The following is a 21,037-nucleotide window of genomic DNA, read 5'->3' as shown; positions in this document are numbered from 1 at the left end:
CCTGCTTATTTCCTTTTAGAAAACCATGTATGTAAATAAATTAACTGGATGACTTTCCAAAGCATATTCACAGGACTTGATATATCATGTGACTTTTGAAAAGGAATTTTTACAATGAATTGAGGCTATGAAATTCTACAATCATACTTAAAAGGTTTTTCATACTATGGTGTATAAACATAATTGCTTTTGTAATTAGGCAGCTTCTAACTGCCAACGTGAGTAAATAGAGATTGAAAACCTTGTACAGAGAACTTCAATATATGGTATTCCACCTGCCCTGGTTACTGAGGGACACCATGTGATGATGAAGGCACAGGATGCTCTTCCAACAAACAACAGGAAATGGGGGAGAAGTTTCAATCATATACACTATGATTCCAATGATGAAAGGCAAAAAGGCAAAAAAAGGATTACAGGAAAGGAATTAGAAAAGTAGAAAAGAAAAAAGCTGCAGCATTTTTTTTTTTTTTCCTGAAGATTTACTGTTGAGGTTATTACACTGTTCTATTTCTTCAGGGAGCTACGGAGGAGTACCAGTTTCTACAGGAATCTAAATGTGCAAGGCTTTGGGTAGAAGAACTCACTTTTTTACTTTATATCTCAGCATTATTTAATTTTAGTCTTCCTTTTGGTCCACATTCTCTGCAGTTGCTGCCATGACACTCAAATAGCAATTTCATGTAGTGAAACAAGGAAAGCTCAGTTCCTCTAAGGCAAGCACACCATCACAGGGGAATAATTCGTGGACTGCATGGTTTAGAGAAACAAGGCTGTTTTCCCTCCTGTTGAGAAAGACTACTGTTACCTGAAATAGAGTGTTACCTGAAGAGAGACTCACCACTGCTGAAATCCTGGGGTAGGCATTTGGATGTGGACTTGTATATAAGGTATGATCTTCAGGACTAAGTGTTTTTCTTTCCAGAGGCCCAAACCTAAACACAACATATGTTGAAGAGAAAGAGTTGAGCACACTATTTGCATGTTAAGAGAGGAAAACAGGTTGCTTAGGAATAAACTTGAGTTCTTGGTGGAGAGGGAAGAAAGGGTCAAATTTAAGAGCTGGAGGAGCTCAGCAGGTTTGACAAGAATTACTTAAATTGGAAAAAAGAGGAGACCAGCAAGAAGCAACACTGTGCTGGTGAAAGCCTCCAAAAAGCCTGAAAAAAACGTCTGGTGAGAGGTAAAGAAGCTGCTGTTCATCCCCCCATTCACTGAGTGGGCTGAATGAAAGCTTGCACTGCCCTTTTATGTAGCATTTAACTTATCTTCTGTCATTAGCTAACCTGGTTCAATACAGGTAAACAGGATCAAGGGGCAAAATGGTTAATGCTGATGGAAATGCTTTATATAGCGTAAGAGTACATGATAGGGAGGTGACAGGTCACCTCGTCCATTTTCTCCTATTAAGTAGTGAATGCCTCCAACGCCCAGTCCAGTTGCTTAGCAGTGCTTTGAGGGCTTTATCTTTTCTCCAAGCTTCAGAAGAAAGATAATGGTATGATACCCCTTCAAAGCATGCTACCTCAGTGATTAAGGGTGAGGTGAAGGTGCTGGACAAAGGTGGTTTACAGTTCTGACTTAAGAGCTGTGCAGGAGCTGCTCAGCCCTGACAGCAAGTTACAAAAGCCTCAGAGTTTCTGTAGTTCATACTCAGCTTTTTTATATACCCTGCAATGAATGCCATAAACTGACCAGGTTGGATGGGGCCCTGCGCGGCCTGGTCTAGTACCTGATCTGGAGGCCCTGTCTGTGGCAGCAGGACCTTAGGGTCCCTTCCAACCCAAGCCATTCTGTGATTCCATGAAAGCATGTTCAAATGCCTACTGATGACAGTTGCCATCGTACACTGATGCAGGAGACCCCCTGTACAGTGGATATTCCCAAAGGTATTTCTAGACTATTTAGTCTTTTTTATGAGAAATACGTATTAGAAAATAGCTAAGTGGGCCTAAATGGGAGCTCTGTATATCACTTTTCTTTGATATTCCCTACTCTCATTTGGCATATTCTTCTTCTTTCGTAGTTCTCTCAATACAATTTAATAACTGAAACAACCATCACTTTATCCAGTTTATTAATAACATCCATGTTTTGAGCTCAAATGATGCACAGATCTCTTCTCACTTGCAAGTGGAACACAAATATTGGAGGAACAACAAAAAAAATCCGAAGTGTTTATTAATGTGGAAAATTCCAGAACTCATTTTAAGAAGTGCTGGGCATCCACATATTATAAATCTGTGAGGATTTACAGTAAAAACTTCTGTCAGCAATTCTAAGTTAAAAGCACAAAAAGCTCGTGTAAGCTTCAGCCAAGACTTCATTCAGTTATTACATAAAGCAGATCCCATCTTTTAGAAAAATAACCAATTTTACTTAGAAACTGCCTTCTACAACCTCTAGAAAGTTGTTTTGGCTTTTATTTTCACTGCCAATATTTTGCAAGCACTCTGGTTATGTGTAGTCTCATCTTCAAGATGTTGAAAGGTATGACTGTTATATATAGTTGTACTGCGTGCTGAAAACTCATACAGTAAGTCACTTACCAGCTATGTTTATATTACCTAAAAATTTCCAGTGGATAAACTGAATAAATCAACCTTTAGTACCTGTAAAAAGCATTTTTCCAAACCTTTAATGATTCTCCCACTATTTTTTGAGCAACGTTCAATTTATCTTGGTCTCAGGACACAGTAACTGAATACAGTGTTCTAAAAGCATTTACTCTGAAAGACAAAAAAAAAATGTAACGTTGCATCTTTCATTCTCATTTTATAAGCTCATGTCCAAAAAAACAGAATATCCCTTCCAGGTACAGTGTTCCATATGGAACTTACATTCAGTGCCTGTCTGCCATGATTCTCATTTCTGTTTAAATATGATAAGCACTTTCCTACTGACTTCTACGTATTCTTGGTTCTAACTTGTAGGATTTAACATTGTGTAAATTTCCATATAGTATTTTCAACAATTTCCACCATCCCCCCATTCTGTCACTTGGTGTGTAAACGAGCTTTATTAGTTTGGTCACTCATCCAGTAACTTGCGCCAGGAGAAAGTTAACCTACCAGCAAGAAAAGAAGAAAATAAAGAGAAACTTCTGCATTTTCAGATCATTGTCAAAAATAGGCGTTCCAGCAAGTTCAAAAGCTCTGCTGGAGAGTTAGGGACTAATGAAAGCTACTCTACACCACCTGCTGCATCAAATTAAATCTTCTATCTGATTAATTACATTGTCAGGCTAAACCAGTGGTTTCAATTCCACTTTTTCACAAAATATTAAGAAATATGGGGGAAAGAAAGCTATTGGATTATTTAGTCTATTCTCTGTCAATTCTCCTACTGTCATTTTCATTCATTTGTTCAAAGCAATTTTATAGGTTTAGAAAGACATGGCAGGGCTTCTGCCCAGCTAAGAATTTACAGCCTGCTAACCCCTGACTCCTATCTTCACATACAAACAATGAGCTTATTTTCCTAATAAAATAATATGTCCATTTCAACAATGTCCTTACACCTCTCTGTGTGTTTGGTATTCCTACACTTCACATTCCTAAAGGTCATGTTATAAAATCCCGATCTGTTGTCAGTGATTTCAGATCCATTTCATCGGAGCTCCACTCTGGCACAGTCACTTTGTGGAATTCTTTCAGAGGTTGGCACTACAGGCTGCGGCCCTTTGGGACAAAGAAACTCTCCTTCTAGTGCCTGAAAATACCTGCAATGCTTTAAGCACTGTCAAAATAACTATTACATAATAACAATTACTTTTTGCAATACAGGTTTAGCACTGTTGGCAAAGGCTATGTTGAAAGAAAAGATATGAAATCCTTTTCTACCAGTTACCGGTGTTCCTTCCTTGCTCTGCCTTTGTAGTCTGGTGCAATAGAGTTATGTGAATACAAAATCAGTTATAGAATGTATCATAAAAAGAAAGATGTCATTGAAATACGGAAGGTTTGACATCTGGAAAGTTTGTTTTCTTATTTTTTGGATGGCAATTTTTCATATTTTTGGCAATCCCATTGCGTGTTCTGCATTTTTATATAAAAGTGTCAATTTTAATGGAAAAAGCTGATTAAAAAACTTCTTAAGATCATCTTTGAACACTTACGAACTCTGTTGTTACAGTTCTCTGGAAGTAAAAAATATTCCCAGCTGCCATTTTGCCCCTGAAAAGTAGCAGAAAATATCCCTCTTCCAACAGAAAGCCCAGGAGCTAAGCATAGTATCACAGAACAGTCTGGGTTGGAAGGTTGGACCACAAAGATCATCCAGTTCCAAACACCAGTTCAGGCTGCCTAGGGGCCCCATCCAACCTGGCCTTGAGCACCTCCAGGGATGGGGCAGCTGTGCCAGTGCCTCACTGCTCTCTGAGTAAAGAATTTCTTCCTAAAATCTAAGCTAAATCTCCCTTCATTTAGTTTAAAGCCATTCCTCCTTGTCATGTCAGTGTCAGACTGCATAAAAGTCAGTCCTCTTAAAAAGCTCCCTTCAAATACAGGAAGGTTGCAATGAGATCTCCCTCGAGCTTTCTCCATTCTAACAAGCCCAGCTCTTCCAGTCTTTCTTCATAGTAGAGGTTCTTAAACCCTCTGACCATATCTGTGGCCCTCCTTGGGACCTGCTCCAGCTGCTCCTCGTGTTGGGGGCCCCAGGCCTGCATACAGTACTCCAGATGGGGCCTCGTGAGGGCAGAGCAGAGAGGCACCATCACCTCCCTGTCCCTGCTGGCCATTCCGCTTTTGATGCAGTCCAAGATACCGTTGGCCTTTTGGGCTGCAAGAGCACACTGTTGGCTCATTTCCAGCTTCTCGTTCACTAGAATTCCCAAGTCCTTCTTGGCAGGGATGAGAAGTAAGTATTGTTGTAAGTATTATCAAAGGCTCAGTGCCTCTATATCAGTAATATGTGATGAAAGAGTGATTTACTGAAATGGAAAAATTTTTGTCTTACAGAGACAGAATCAATTAGTTCCATGGCAAAAATGCATTCAACTGGAAGCAGTGGGCAACACCCTCCTATGTCCACTATTTTTTGAACAGGGTGAAAATTATAACACCGTATAACAGGCCTTTATAACCTGTCCTTCTACTATTACGTTATTCTCTTTCTCTATAGTTCAGACACTTTATGTGAACATCCATAATATTGAATGAATACAATATGTTGGCTGCCTGTTTATTGCAGGATCCCTGCCTTTGTACCACATATCATCTCTGCAGTGGTGGAATGGTAGAGAAAACTTTGCTTTTTCATTTAAAGTTTTAACTTATCCTGGAGAAGCTGGCAGCCGATGGCATTGGACAGGTATACCCTTCACTGGGTAAAAAACTGCCTGGACTGGCAGGCCCAGAGAGAGGTGGTGAATGGGGTTAAATCCAGTGACCAGTCACTAGTGGTGTTCCCCAGAGATTGTTACTGGGACCTGTCCTGTTTAATGCCTTTATTGATTATCTGGATGAGAGGATTCAGTGTACTCTTAGCAGGTTTGCAGATGACACCAAGTTGGGAGGTTGATCTGCATGAAGGTAGGAAGACCCTACAGGGGACCTGAATAGGCTGGACCAAGTGTATGAGTTTTAACAAGACCAAGTGTCAGGTCCTGTACTTTGGTCACAAAACCCCAGGCAGCACTACAGGCTTGGAACAGAGTGGCTGAAAAGCTGCGCAGAGGAAAAGTCTCCAGGGATGTTAGCTGAACATGAGCCAGCAGTGTGCTCAGGTGGCCAAGAAGACCAGTGGCATCCTGGCTTGTATCAAAAACAGTGCAGCTAGCAGGAGCAGGAAAGCGATTGTCCTCCTGTGCTTGGCAGTGAGCACCTCCAGATGTCCCTTACCTGGTTATCAAATCAGCTCTGCATGTAGTGAGCGATAGGTGAGTCCCAGGCTGCGGTTATTGATGCTCTTTGCAGTCTAATGACAAAAAATCTAATACTTTCTGAACAAAGCCTTTGGAATCCTACCTGGATTAACCCCAGGTAGGCACCATGGAATTGTGTAGGAAAGCTTTACAAATGTCTTAGTTCCTTCAGGTAAACTGTTTTTGTCCTAAGCGTGTATAAAAAAAAAGTACATAAATCTCACTGCCTGCTTCAAGCACGAAGGCCACACACAACTGCATCTGCGTGGTGCAGCAGAAACTGAGCTCTGCACACTGCAATACCGAAGGTAAGGGCCTGGAAAATGGGCAATAAAAGGAAAATCTCCCGTTATTCTCGCCAGCGTGTGCTGGCAACGCTTCTATTGCCACGAGTAAATCCGATGGATTAACTGCTACCTTAGCGACGTGCACAGTGGTAAGAATTGCGGGGGGTGAGGTGAGGGAGAGAAGTGTTTGATGTTACATTCGACTTTTTTCTCCTGCGCTGCGGACTCTCCTGAGACGGCTCCGCCCAGCACAGCGCCTGGGTTCAGAGAGCGCTCAGCACCGAGCGCGCTCCTATCTGCCCCTCACAGGGCTCCCCGCCCGCGGCAAGGCGGCTTCTCCTCAGAAACCAACGGCCACTCTCGGCGCACCCACCCCAGCCCGGAGGGGCAGCCGAGAGCCCGCCGGCCCTGAGAGGGCGACGGAAGCCGCGCCGCTGCCCGGAACTGCCCTGCGCGTGCGCGAGGCCGCCCCGCGGGCGCCCGCCCTCTGAGCCGCGCTCCGGCGGCCGCCGCGGGTTCACGGGCGGCCGAGGCGTCGCGGAGCGCTGGGCGGGGCGAGGCGGGGCTGGGAGCGGCACCGCCGCCGCCGCTGGCGGGAGCGGCCGCGGGGCGGTGACTGGGGCGCTTCCCCGGCCCCGAGCGGCGCGTCCGTCCCGCAGCCCCTGAGTCCGCGGCGGGCGTTTGCGGCGGCCCGAGCGCCGCGCCTTCCCCTGCCCCATGTCGGCGTGGCTCGGCCGGGCGGCGCTGCTGCTGGGGCGGCCGGGGGGCCCCGCCGCGCCCTCCTCCTGTTCCCGCTTGGGCTCGCTGCGGGGCCCGCCGCGCTGCTGCTGCCGCCGCCGCCTGGGCTCGCTGCGGGGCGGCTCCGACGGGCTGCTGCCGGCTCGGGGAGCGCCGCCCGGGCGGGCGCTGGGCACGCACCCCAAGAAGGAGCCGATGGAGGCGCTGAACACGGCGCAGGGGGCCCGCGACTTCATCTACAGCCTGCACTCCACCGAGCGGAGCTGCCTGCTGCGGGAGCTGCACCGCTTCGAGTCCATCGCCATCGCGCAAGGTGAGCGGAGCCCGTCTCGGAGCGGGGCCGGGCCCTGCGTGCCTGCCGCCTCCGGGGCCGCGCTGAGGGCGGGCGGGGAGCAGTCTCGCCCCGGCGGGTGGGAGAGCCGGGCCGAGCCGCGGGCACCGCTGCCTCCGCAACTTCTCCCCCGGCGGAGCGCTCCATGTGCTCGGCTGTTCACCGGGAGTTTCCAAAAGCTGTGGGTGGCCATTTTTCAGAACGGGAGAAGCGATGTGCGTCTGCTCTGAAATCCTCCCGCTGCTCGTGCGGCGCTCAGCTGGCTTCAGAGCGCTGAGGAGGATCTGTGCTGCTACTCCAGAAGCTCATTCATGAATAGCGCTGCTCTGCCTGGGAGCGGCTCCTTCTCGCGTAGCTGTGTGTGCCGAGGGAGGTCTTCGAGTGCAGTGCTATACAACGCTAATAATTCACGCTGATGTATTATTATTATGTATGTATTTTGATCCAACCCTTCTTTCCAACTTGACACTTTCCCTTTAACGAATCAAAAACTTGACCAAGCCAAATCACATTAATTACAGCCTCGGGATTTCTGGGTCGGATGCTCAGCTGTAATGTAGGGTGCCTTACAGCTGAGGTGACAGCAGACACTCTAGAGCCCTGTGCTCTGATCTAGGCCTCTTTGTGACTTTGGACATAGCGTGCCCTTGGAAAGGGCATTTCTGTGGCTCCTCACTACTCTGTGCCTTAAGGAAGCCTCACAGTGGGCAAAGAGGGGCTCAGGGGTCAGCTATAGAGTGCTGCCTTCATGAAGAAGCAGAACATTTGAGCTCTGTTTGCATTACACTTGCATGTAAACACAGGAGCAAGAGCAGGTCACCAAAGCAGTTCCTTTTAGGAGTTCTGTGGAGACAGACAGACATTGGCTGTTTGTTTTCCAGCCTAGTAGCAAGAGTGCTTTAAGCTTATGTTGTCCCTAACTTTTGAGTACTAACAACTAACACTCTAAAGGTCCTTTTCAATATTTATAAGGGTTCTTCCCAAAGGTTTTTGTGCTGGTTTCTCTCTTGGCACTTAGGGCTCAGGTGAAAGTGGGCTGCTTGCTGTGCTTCTGTATCACTGGAGGATCACACTGTGGATATTGCATATGTTTCAGTGTGGTGTCTCAAGGTCTATACAGAGATAATTCAGCACATGCCCCTTTTAAATACCTTGTTGCTTGATTGATGCTAGCTACAGTGTGAAAATCTGTTTCTGTACAATGTACTGTGGGGGTCTGATCGCTTAGGATTTGGAAAACTGTTAGAAAAGCATTAGTTTAAAGACATAACTAGGTACAACCTTATTAGTAAACTGCAGATTTATTTCGTAGTGAGAACTGCAGTTCATTTGTACCAGAAGTGGTGACATTTATCTCACCGGAGACAGTTATTTAACAAAAGCTCAGTTCTGTGCTTTGTGGTCCCACAGGTTGCTCCAGGTATAGTAATGCCATTGGACTGCAGTCCACAGAGTCAGGTTTTTTGATCTGCTCAGCTGGTAACTTGATTTGTTTGAAAATAGCTTTTTCCTTTATTCAGCTCTTTCATTATTTATTCATTTATTATTTCTTTAACCTGACTACATCATGATATAGCTGTCACCCTTTCTGTCTGGGAAGTGATTTTTTTCTAAATGTGGTCAACAACAACAACAAAATCATAAACAAGAGCTTCTAGAAAGTCTTTTGAATAAAAATTAAGGGAAGAAAAGTGTTAAAACTATAATGTGTATCTCCTGTATGTTCCCTGATATTCTAGAGAACTAAAATCACATTAAAGGGAGAGGAGAGGAAACAGCGCAGGAATCTTTCAGTGCAGATAAAACAGGGGCTCTGCATTCTTCAGAGGTACACACAGAGCATGGGCTTCCTTTTTGGGTGCATGTATTGAAGCTGTCCTCAGCTAAGGAGGGAAGGGAACTAATGTCAGACGGTTGGTATTGACAGAATTCAGATTTGATGTGAGGAAGGGCATCAGCTTGCCAATTATCAGATGTACATCAATGCTCAGTGCACCAGGCAGTGATAGAAGCAGACAAAATAGATTTTGGGCTGCACTAGGAAGAAAACAATACGATTCCTGGACTGGATGACGATGTTCTGTACTACATATGCTTAACTGTAATAACACTTTGAATGCTTGCTGTTGCCTGATGTTAGTATGACGACCACAGAAATGTTTTAACTGCGTATGCAGGTTGTGGTTGAGAGTAGCACATGGGGGAGGGGGATTGTGCCCCCACTTTCCAAATACTTTCTCCAGCTCCAATCAACTGTAATCACTTCTGATTTTTACAATGAGCTAGTTCAACATAGATAAGGTGATCTGGTTGATCTGTTTCTGCTCAGTCTTTTCATCCTGTGGCAGCATGCAGGAGACTCAAGTAGTGGTTGCTTTAGATCGGCTTGCTGGTTTTACTCTTGTGTTGATTTCCAATGAGGTGTGGTCCAAATGCAGCCTTCACATTTACATTCCTATCTAAGGAAGTTCCGCTGTCCTGTTTCAGTCTGGAAAATCTGTCTTTCCTCAATCATGAAATGCACATGCAGTTTTGTTGCTCTGTGCCCTTGAGCTTGTTACGTGCCTGTGATCTTTTCTACATCTATATGGAAAGTGAGGTCTTAGTCCATACCCTTCTTCATGTGGTCTTTATTGGGTTAAGTTTTGACCTTCTTCCTTCACTACCTCTTCTGTGCCCTAACAGACCCCATAGCAGCTCAGGCAAGTTGTCCGCAATATGGGGAGACCCGGGCAAATCAAGAACCCAGTGGGGCCTGTTCCTCAGCCCATTCGCAGGCCTACCACCAGAAGGAAGCAGTTCCACCATCTAATTGCCCTAGCATGAAATATGACAGGACACACTATCTGTGGCCTCCGCTAATGGCAGAGGCTGCGGGGAAACCTGGCTGCTGCCCTCACTGCTGCGCTGAAGGATGGTCCTCAGGTAGGTGAGCTGTAGCCTTTCAGTTAGCTGAGTCTCAAATGCTTTGATTCTTAATGCATCTGTTTGCCCTTTAGTCGCATAACTGTTGGTGGGGAGAGGTTTGTGGCAGCGTGGCTTAGAACTGTTCCTGCCACCACACTGTCACAGTCTTACATGGAAACTTCCATCTGGATGCTTATTGCTTCCAGGTGCTGAGCATGGGCAGTGAGTTTAAAGTGTAGCTGAGAGAGAGCAGCTGAAGCTTGTTGTTATTTACGAGTGCTGAAATGATTCTGTTTGTTGTAATGCTTTGGTCAGAGGACCGAATTGATCTGTGAGCTTGCAGTGAAGGATGGCTGCGAAGCTGTGCTCACTTGGAAGCCTGGTTAAAATAACAGGAGACTTTTGCATAGGGGTAGCTGGGGGAAGGATATGAAACTGAATCTAGATAGAATTGTTTTTAAAAGGGATTCTGAGAAGCGTTTTGATTGAGGCTATAATCTCTACCTTGCTAACTGCCTGAAAATGTAGTCAAAACATCACCACGTTGCTCTTTCTGCAGAAAAGCGCAAGACCTTTCTGCCCAGGTTTAGTTTTCCGTTATCTTTGAAGTCTTTTTTTTCTTTAATAGAAAGGTGAATAGGGTCTCGTATTTTCCCAGGAAGGGTTTTGAAGCATTTATTTTAAATTCCAACTTGTGCTTGCAAGCATGTCAGCTGCAGCAGATGGAGATGATGCACATGGATTTGAATCTAAATATTTTGTGTTTTTCATAGTTACAGAAACACTAAAGTAGCAAATTGCCCAATTTCTCCTAACTGTAATAGTGCTGCTTCCCTGTCTGTGGAGGTGGTGCTCCGTGGTTGAGGCTTTGTTTTGTTGGTGACACAGTGAAGTATTCCTTGTTCCTTTTTTTATATGGAGAAGGTGAAAATATAGAGATGGAATTGGCAATGTCAGGAGTGGTTTAATGGTTCTGACCTTCTGCATCAGTTTTCTGTTACAGATGAAGGGGGGGGTAGAAGGAAGGAATAGGGTTTATGCTCAGGTTTTCTGCCTTTAGTGTCAATCGTATATTAGAAAATGATTCATGAAAGTTCTTTAAAGCAGTGCAGCAAGCCTGGTAACCAGAAGGAAGGAGGTTTCTGTAGCTTAGGTAAGAAATAACCATACAGCAGACGTGCTGCGGGTGCTGTTCTCATCTGTGCTGGCTTAAAATGTTCTCAATCCAAAATGTAACACTTCTCCATTAATAATACTAACACAGTGGCTACATAGGGACTCTCAGAAATCTCACATTGTGATAAGTGAATGTGTTATTTCTTCATCCTTGCTGCAGAGATGGGAAAAATCCCGTAAGAACTATGTGCGTTTCCTTCAGAGCATCAAGCTACATTTCATTATGTGAAATGTTAACTTAGTAAAGAACCTTCTGAAATATAATAGCTTGGGTTTTTGTGCTTGCCGATGCTGCCTTAATTGGAAAACATGCAAAAACTTGGTAGTGGTGTATGTGTCCTTATTAGCTGGATTTTGCTGGCTTAATTGACGGGTTTGGAGAATCCAGTCTCTAGCTAGATTCTGTATGAAGGCACTGGCATGTCATGCCATACGTGGTCTAGCAAATAATCTGACCAAACTGGTACGTTCTGATTGAACATAATTCATAATTCCGAGTTAGTGTGTCATGGCTTTGTGAAAAACGTAGCACTGTGAGTGAAGGGCAGTGCTCTGCGTGTGCAGTTGGTCTGACAGCTGTGGCAAGATCTTTATGAGTGTACTGCAGACTTACAGTTAGTGTTGGGCAAAATCTCACTTTGATATCAGAAGAAGCATCTCTGCTTTATAATCTATTATTCGAGCCCAGGTGCCACTACTTCCACAACTCATGCAGGGAAGTGAATTTGGAAGGCTGCATATATCACCAAATATTTAACCAAAGTTCTTTAGATGCATCAAATTATTATTATGAAAATAATTCCTTTTTTTGTGTGAGTCAGACACACTGTGCTATTAAAAATAAACCAGTTATCTGCCTTTTGATTTCAGGAACCACCCAGATCTTAGTGGCTCATTTTGGTACAGCTTAACCTATTTTAATACTACAAAGCATGATTGGAGCTTTCTGGCTTTACTTCTCTTGTCTGAAGAGTGATTTCTTTTTTTGTTTTTTCCAATGGACAGTGAAGTTTCTTGGGAGAACTGACGGATGTTTGGAGGGGACCAGCCTTGCTAATGCACACTGACTGCAGGCACAGTGGCACCTGAGGGGGGCAGTTCTCTCCTCTACAGCCTCATGGATGTGGGTGAGCTGAGCTGCATGTGAAGATAGATATTTACCTGCAGTGACCTAGGTCGAGAAATGGGTGTTTAGTTTTGGCATTTGATTGCAATTCTAAGAGAAGGTCCTCTGGCAGTCCTGCTGGTAAGCGTGTAATTTGAAGTGCTCCAGCAAGCTGATAAAATGAGCAACTCTTACAGCTTGCCTGTGCACAGTGCCTTTATGCTCGTGGTCCATTGCAGCTACACCACGGCAATCACTGGTCTCACTGCTGAGTCTAAAATACTCCGTGATGAAGGAAATAATGTGCTTCAGTTGGAAACAGATATTACTTTTCATTTTTGCTTCTGAAATTCTTTTTTTTCTTTTCCCCCTCTCAAACCATTGAGCCTTTTGATGAAGGCAGAGTACAGGAGGAGGAGTGCTGAACCAACTGCTTATTGTTTTCTTTGATGTCTGCAGATGGAATTGTTCTGTTTTCATACGTTGGTCATCTGTGTAATGCTAAATATTTTGTTACCTGTCACAAACCATTATAAAAAACTCATCAACCCAGATGTCAATTACTGCTAGTATTAAATCTGTTTGCTTGAAACTGATGCTGTTTTTCTAGCAGAAAAGAGGGCAGTGAGGCAGTTCTGGGTTGGATTGTTTTTGTGGTTGCTCTGACACTATTTTTCTTGAGACTTGCTGAAGAGAAGGGAGAAGTAATAAGCTGCAGTCAGCCCCTTAGCTGTCATGTGCTGCTATATCTACAGTGTTCATTGTATAAATCCCTGGTGGCTTTCCCAGCCTGAGTGTGGAAGGGCAGAGCTCTGCCTGCTGCTCTGCCTGGGAGCTGGGATGGAGCTCAGCCCGGGGGGGGCTGTGCTGAGCCCTGTTGGGAGCTCACTGGGCACGTGCCTGACTGGGGGGGAGAGGCTGGTGTTTAGGAAATGACAGGAGTTCCAGTTCCTTTTATCCCCAGATTGGATTCTTACGAAATGTAGCTAAATTTTCTTCAGATTCTTTTTATGTCTTCTCTCAAGAATATGGTTGTCCAGTACCAGAAAAGGCAAAGTGCTTGGGAAGATTTGTGCTGTGTGGGTTACCTCAGCTGAGGGGTTTCATACAGCTGAAATCTAATCAGAAGGCGTGCTGCATTTCCCAAGAAACTTTTCAAGACTGAAATTGCAGTTATAAAAAAAACTCAACTCAAAACACACCCCAAAACTCCAAAGCAGCAAATGCATGAATGAAATCTCATCTCTAAGATGTACTCCAGAGCGAAGGAAAATTTCTTATTTCCATTCTTTATTTCAGCACTATTGTGTGGCATTTGTCAATCGGACATTTCCATAAGCTTTATTACATTTGAATGCTTATGATTTATTGGACTTTTTCTTTTTTTCTTTTTTTTTTTTTAGTGGCAGAAGAACTGTAAACTTAAGTAGCTTAGGAAAGTTTAAATTTTTTATTATGTTGTCATCTCAGTAACCACATAGTATCTTATGGAAGTTGTCAGCTGTGTAGTAAATGTTTCATGAAACTTTAACTTAGAATAAATTTAACAATTTTCTTCTCCTATATTAAAGCTCCGTGTTTGAGTGCAGAAACACAGCCACGTGTTTTTGCAGAGGAAAGCCAGCAAGTGCAATGTGTGTAAGATCTAGAGAAACTCGCTCTCCTTGTTTATGGAGGCTCCCTCCTGCTGGCAGACACACTGGGACTGATTGGAAGATTTTAAGTAGTGACTTACTGCCATCTTGCTTTTGAAAACTTTTAGCATCCAGATACCCTAAGCCACTGGTACCACTTGAGAAGCGAGCAAAGGAAGTAGTGTCACCAGAGATGAGCAGTACTTCTGGTACAGTAAAAAGCTAAAAACTACAAGTGTGTTGCTAAGACGTGGCATTGCATATGGCCAGCAAGCTGCTTGTTTGACAGGCTTTCTGCTTGCTTATTTTGATGCAGTTGGCATGTATTGCTACAAGAAATAAGTGGCTCGGTTTTTGCTTATTTATATTAATGTAAATTTGGGACTTCAGTGTTTATAATATGGTTATAATGACTTTGGTCTCAGAATTATGTGGTTCCCATAGTTCTTTTGGGAGTTACTCTTAATGGGACTGAAGAAATGTTTCGTGTCCTGGTCTTGTGGAAAATCTTGTGAGCTCAGTAATTCCTGGGTAATCTGGGCAGGTCTCCTTAATTTCTACATTGTAACAAACCGGAGATTTCAGATTTGAACAGCTCTATTCACTTGGAAAAGCTCAGTGTTACCAACCTTACACCTTTTGAAAGTGACATGCATTGGTTTGTGGTCCAAACATAATGTAGGAATAATGCCATTGCTAGAGAATATAATTATTTAATTAACCACCTTTTCCATTTGCTGTAATTAATGCTTTAGGAAGGTGAAATCTGAGAAGATTGCCCAAAGGAAAACTTTATTTTCCAGATCTTGCATGTGTTTAAGCATGTAATGTGTGCAAAACGATTTTAATGCACAAGTATTTATTTAGATGGTCAAAAAAAACCCACTCAAGCCTTGAGCCGTTGTTTTTTGACTGCATATGTCCTGTGTAAACCAGTACGTTTTGTGGCTATTGGGATACAGACTGTCCTAGCAGCTATCCTGCCTGGCGTGAGGGCTGTTTTTACTTAGCTCTCTTTTGGAAAGACCACTTAAAATGCACTTTTTACTTGCTAAGTAGCTTGAACCCTTCAGCGATGGGTTATCTTTCTGTGTATATCCTGTGAATGCAGGGATACTGATTTGGTGTATAGTCTGTATTAGAAGAACATGACCTCAATTTCTTAAAGGAATTGTTTAAAGCTTAGCCATGCAACTAAAAGCTCTTATTTTATAAAAAGATAAAGTAATGGAAAAACTGAGATAAGTGTATCGTGCAAATGGTAATTAAGGAAGCCGCTGTCGGTCTCCTTAATGCAGTTTATTTTTTGCTGCTAAAGAAACAGTTCTAACTGGGAGAAACTGAACGCGTGTGAATTGTCCTGTGTCACCCTTGTTCCTTTCCTTTCTTCCTCCTTAAATTGTCATGGCGCTGTTTCAGAAACTGGAAAGCTGGAATATTGTCATTTTCCTGCTGTGTAGGATAACCTCCTTTAATATTAGCTCGGCTTTTGGAATTCTGGGGATGTGACTAACCTGTGCCTCAAGCAGGCTATTGCTTCCTCAAACGCAGTGAGTTTTTTAAGGTGATGCTGACAACACGCATTCTTAATCCAGTAGAGTCCATATCTGATTCAAAACTGTGGGATATGAAATCACTGGCATATATTATTTTGGGGGGGAGGGCAGGGGAGGTTTATTTACTTTGCATTCTTAAATATTTGTATGTTAACTATTGATAATTCACCTCTGCAGCCATAATACGTCCTGACGCACAGTCTGTCTTATACATACTACACCTTGTTTGGTGGTTGGTTGTTTTTTCATTTGATCATTACAAATGATCTTGTAGCTCTTTTCCAACCTTGGTGTTTCTGTGATTCTGTGACTGTGCTTTAGCTTTTGGCAGATCCCAGCACACCACTTCTTCAACCTGCAGGTTATCTCTTAAAAAGGGCAAGTGGAAGCATTGGGACACCACAATGTTTCCTGTTTGTAGATGAGGCATAGTTGGTAGCAACTCACCTTCCACCTTAAAGCAGTCAATAGGAGCAGGTGGCTTCTTTTGTTTTCTCTCACTGCTTGTACCCAGGGACAAAAGCTTTGCTCAACCTACTTGCTAAATACTTGGTAGCTTTTAAGGGTGTTGGTGCCCATACTGTAATTTGCTGAGCAGTTATGCTTTGCTTTGGAAAAGACTTTTCTGTGTCTGTGCCAGGTATGAGGCATTTCCAGAGTTAAGTCCTGCCTCTCCATGTGGCTGCAGTCACATTTGAAGGCTCCTGCTTGACCTGGGGGAAGGACACAATCTTAGGAAATCTTTTTCATTTCTAAAACATAAAAAAAATTTGAGAGGCTTCAACAGGGAGACCAGTTGAGAGGAAGCAGCACCCTGGGTGTCAGCAGGGGCCCAGATATTGATCCCTGGAGCTCACTTCTCAGAGATAGTGTGGGACCGGGCAGCTGGACACCAGCGAGTCTTCCCGGACCTTCTGAGGGGCCTTGAAGCTTGGTTGGGAGGGGATGCAGGAAATGGTGGGTGATTCTTATCTGTGCCACAGTGATCTGTCTGCTTCTTGGTGTGTTGTGAATGCAAAGTTCTATTGCTGCACAGCTCTACGTTTTCTTCACGTCCAAATGCTTACTGGGAACCAACAGATAATGTTCCATTTCACCCTGCTGTGGTTTTACTTTGTAAATAGCATTGATTTCAAGTTACTTTTACTGTGAAAATAACTTTAAATCATTTGTTCTCTGTAGCTTTTGGCTGTAAGCAGTGATCCGTCCCTTCCTTAATGCTGGTCAGTATAACTTCGTGTTCAGAGTGCAAGTCATCAGTCTCCATTAGTGTATTATGCCATTTTTCATGGCAAACAGAGTAGGTAGAAATTGTTTTACTGCCTTAGTTGAGTTTCATGGAAGACTGGAGAGAAACGTGTGTGAAACTAACTGATGGCTTTACCAGCTGCTTCTTTACATACAATTAGCTTCAAGTTTCACATTGCAAATTATTACTTCATTAAGTCCTGACAATAGACTGATTTTTTTTTTTTTTTCTTTTTAAATAGAGCTTAAGTAGAGATATGGTGTCACAAGTGTGAAACAGACTTCTGTTCAAGAACAAAAGATTAAAGCCAATATCTTTTTTTTTTTTTTTTTTTTTTAACCTGTGGTTCCATTGTGGTGGAATTCCATGCTGGCAACAGTCATTTTCTCTAGGTCTGGCTGTGTTGGTGGCTGAGGACAAGTACTAGGTGAAGGGCAAGTCCTCTGATCAAGAAGAGATTTAGGAACATAAGGGAAAAAATAACCAAATCATCCCTCGCAGCAGCAATGTGAATGGACCTCAGCATCCATCTTACTTTCTCCTGGGGAGTGCTATGAGGACTTCTTGCCTCAGGATGGAGTTCCTCTTGTCCTTCCAGCAGCTCTGTGTCACTGACAGCACATTAAGGAGACTTGCACTGGTGAGAAAACAGTTGGTTTTTAGTCTTGTCAAGTACTTGTAATGATGTTGGAGAAGCACTGTTGACTTTATATTCCCCTGACCTCTTGTATGTAGGTAGGGAGCTGTGTCTCTTCCCCTTTCTCTGCTGTCTGTTCAGGGTTGCTCCTCCCAGGATCGCGGCTGCTGAAACCCTTCCCCTTCCTCCCTGCTGGAGGAGAGGCTGTGTAACACTGCTGAATTTGGAACAGCACATGAGAACAAGGAGAGGGAATGGTGCCAGAGGCATTCATGCCTCATCGTATGGCATGAAACAGATAGGCGGAGCACGAATGTGATCCAGCTCTCCAGCAAGCACAGGCATTACTGATATGTCAGTGATACAGGCAATTCACTATTGCCACAGTAGAGGCTCCTTTCCACTGCCAGGAGGAAAACTGTGAAATAGATTGCTTATTTTCTCACATGTGGAAAATAGGCTTGTTCTGCATGCAGAAATCCTTGAGGATTCAGCTATGGATTTATGTTCATAATTAATAATTATCAAGCACACTGGCAGGTGGAGGATGCAACTTCAGCTCTTACGGGCATTTACTGCTTTATCACAGTTGAAATTGTTACAAAGGAAAGGTTAAAAAAAAAGTGGACAAAGTTGAAATATATAGCAAAATCAAATTGTCATCAGCTGGTTTCAAGGAAAGGTGAAACACAGCATTGGGATTAGATAAATGGGTCGGATTGGTGGTACGTCGTGAAGCACAAGTCCCAGAGCAGCTGTAGAGGGGGAATGTGTGCACAGCTCTGCTCACAGTGGTGTGACTTGGGCTGAGTTAGCTCTGCTGCTGGGAGCTGCATAGGTGCACTTGGAATTGGGCTGCTTAATCCTTTGGGGCAAAGGCTGATGGTTATTGAAGTCTGCAGAAACACTGCCCAGGAGAAACATTTCCCTCTTATTTTTTTTCCTAAAGGCAATTGCTTGAAATAGTTAAGTTAGTGAGTGCTGTTCTTATAGACTACTTTACTCTTCCTTTGTTGTTCTGTTTCTTTATTTATGACTTTCTTTATATAACCAACAACCCTAGTAATGTCAGATCGCTCTCATGAATAGAGTAAAATTTTTTTGGTAAGACTTAAAAATCACATACAGAAAAAATTACAGAATCAGGGGGCTGCGTAACAACCCAGGAGATGCACTGTACCCTTATCCAGTAAAAGCCAAGAGAAAATGTTTTGGGATTCTGTGTAAACTGTATTTTATCTGTTTTCACATGGAACAACACTCAGTGCTGCAGCTGTTTGCCAAAGACAGCTGGTGCTACAGCTTGGTTTTGGACCACGCACAGTCAGGTACACAGGAAGGAGGCACCCATGTGCTGAACAGGGCTGCCTTTAGCAGTGGGCTAAGAATAGGTTAATTGCTACTGTGTTTTGTATGTATTGAACGCTTAATATAGAGAGGTAGCAGTTACCTGAGAGTAATTTGTGGCTGGAACTTACGTTGTCAGCAGTTTCTTTCAGTGCTTTTTCTGCTGATAGGTATCAAAGGTTTCTGATAGCTATTAAAGGTTTCTTAAGGACTTCTGGGGAGCTCATAATTCTGTTTCTACTGCCACAATGCAGTGAGAAATCAGCAGCAGTGTGTTTACTTGCTGTGAGTCTGTAACTGAATGAATGCTGTTCTGTTTTTATCTGCTCTCTCTCCTGTTCTGGATAGCTGCTTTAGTTCTGATACGGATGAAAAGCAAGAAACTCTGTATGCATTTAAAGTGATTTCAGAGAGAATCTTTCTTCTACAGTCTTCTGTACTGCCAAGGTTGTCCTCCGGCAGGGAATGAGGTTTACCAACAGTCTGATGCTTGGTGATATGTGATAATAGCAGTTTCTTCAATTTTCTGTAAATATAATGATAGCATTATCTTAAAAGAGGGAAAAGTCATCCCCCCAGATGACACATCAGGGCTCGTGTCCTGCCCTGCTGTAACTGCCTGCACGTGGTGAGGGCTGTTGGTTGGGTGTTGCTGTCTGCAGGAGTACAGGTGCTGATGCTGTGGGTACCAGGTAGTGTGGAAGCGCTGCTGTTGCCAGCCTTGAATTTGTTCCAACGGTGAGCTTTGCTCTGTGTCTCTCTGAATATCAACTAAGGAGCTTTTTCTGATTTCAATAGCCCTGTGTATTGCAGAAGGCAAAAGCCAACACTCTTTGCCTGAAAATAACAGTAACAACAGCAGATGCCTTGGAGAAAAAGTGAGTGGTAACATGGACCCGATCCGCTGCTGCTGGCATGGGGCACAAGCTCCCTGTCACTGGGATGCTGTGGTGGTGCTGGGACAGAGAAGAGCTGCCCTGGTCCCCTGGTACACTGCAGACTGCTGGCAATCACTTGCCTGCCTGGGAGGGGTAGGAAGGAGTGAGCTCATCTCTCAACTTCTCAGGTCTTGTTTTAAGACCAGAACTTGGGGAGCATCATTAAATAAAGGATCTCTCATAGTTGTGCCTATACTTCCATGGGTATTTCATGAGCACTCACTGCTCAGGAGTCACATCAGTGATGCCTCACGCTCCTCTATTACAAGGTGATGAAAGCCCTGCACTAGATTGAATCTTTTTGGCTGTGTGTAGGGCTGTGATAATTGCTGTTAACAGATCTTTTGTGGTGTCCCACAGAACAGTTTTGCTTATCTTCTTAAGTGAAACTGCTACGAAGAATATCTTAAAACAGAATCTGACACAGTGATAATGCATAGATGTTGTGATCTTTTTTCTGGTTCTGTGCTGTTAGTGAGCTGCTTCTTTGCTCAGCTGAGAGCTGTGAAGTAATGGATGGATGCTTAACCTGAAACCAGAGAGGCACAACAGAAAACCAAAGCTGGCAGAGAAGCCAAAACATCACCTCATGGTTAGGAGGGTAGATTTGGAGTAGTTTAATTCCACTCTAATGTTAAAGTATTTATCCAGTCTTTTTCCGCTGTTACTGGTGGAAGTGTTAATAATGCCAAGGGAAGAATTTGCTGTATCACTGAGAGATGTCACTCCATTAGCCCTAGGGAACTCATTGAAGTCCCTGAGCTTTGAGACAGGTTGAGGAGAGAAAAACCCAACATCCATTTGGGATGATGGGTATTATGTTTCTGCAAAAGAATTTGCCTTTTTGTGGCAGAGAACTGTGACTCTGTGGATGGCTCACTGCAGTTGAAATTTGCTACGAAAGCTTGTTTCTTGGCAGCATTATTGTACCTCCTTATGTTTTTACCATTCTTTGTTAAGTAATATGTAATGTAATTCTGTTGTGCACAAATCATCATACCATGTTATTGTTCATATTTACTCTCCAGCAGTGATAATTCCCACATTTCTGGCACTTCTATACAAACAGAATCACAGAATGGCCAGGGTTGGAAGGGACCTCAAGGATCACAAATCTCCAGCCCCCTGCCACACGCAGGGCCAACGACCTCCACATTTAATACTAGACCAGGCTGCCCAGGGCCCCATCCAGCCTGGCCTTGAACACCTCCAGGGACGGGGCATCCACAACCTCTCTGGGCAGCCTGTTCCAGCACCTCACCACTC

At 43.8% G+C, this 21,037-nt stretch overlaps 1 protein-coding gene across 2 annotated transcripts in view; it reads left to right on the top strand.

Moving 5' to 3' along the window:
- The first annotated feature begins 6,606 nt into the window (after window positions 1-6,606).
- TMEM65 (transmembrane protein 65) overlaps window positions 6,607-21,037 on the top strand; it is a 31,524-nt gene continuing 17,093 nt past the window's right edge. Inside the window, exons 1-2 of one of the 2 annotated variants that reach the window (XM_085221652.1) lie at window positions 6,607-7,204; window positions 9,908-10,147. In XM_085221652.1, coding sequence (XP_085077778.1) covers window positions 6,871-7,204; window positions 9,908-10,147 — 574 coding nt within the window. In that variant the 5' untranslated portion in view covers window positions 6,607-6,870. The remainder of the gene's footprint in view (window positions 7,205-9,907; window positions 10,148-21,037) is intronic. The other variant, XM_085221653.1, reaches the window with a different exon arrangement.

This window comes from Meleagris gallopavo, chromosome 3 (assembly GCF_905368555.1).
Source record: "Meleagris gallopavo chromosome 3, MGAL_WU_HG_1.1, whole genome shotgun sequence".
Lineage (NCBI taxonomy): Eukaryota > Metazoa > Chordata > Aves > Galliformes > Phasianidae > Meleagris > Meleagris gallopavo.
Note: the sequence above shows the minus strand (reverse complement) of the source record. Positions and strands in the feature narration are given on the sequence as shown.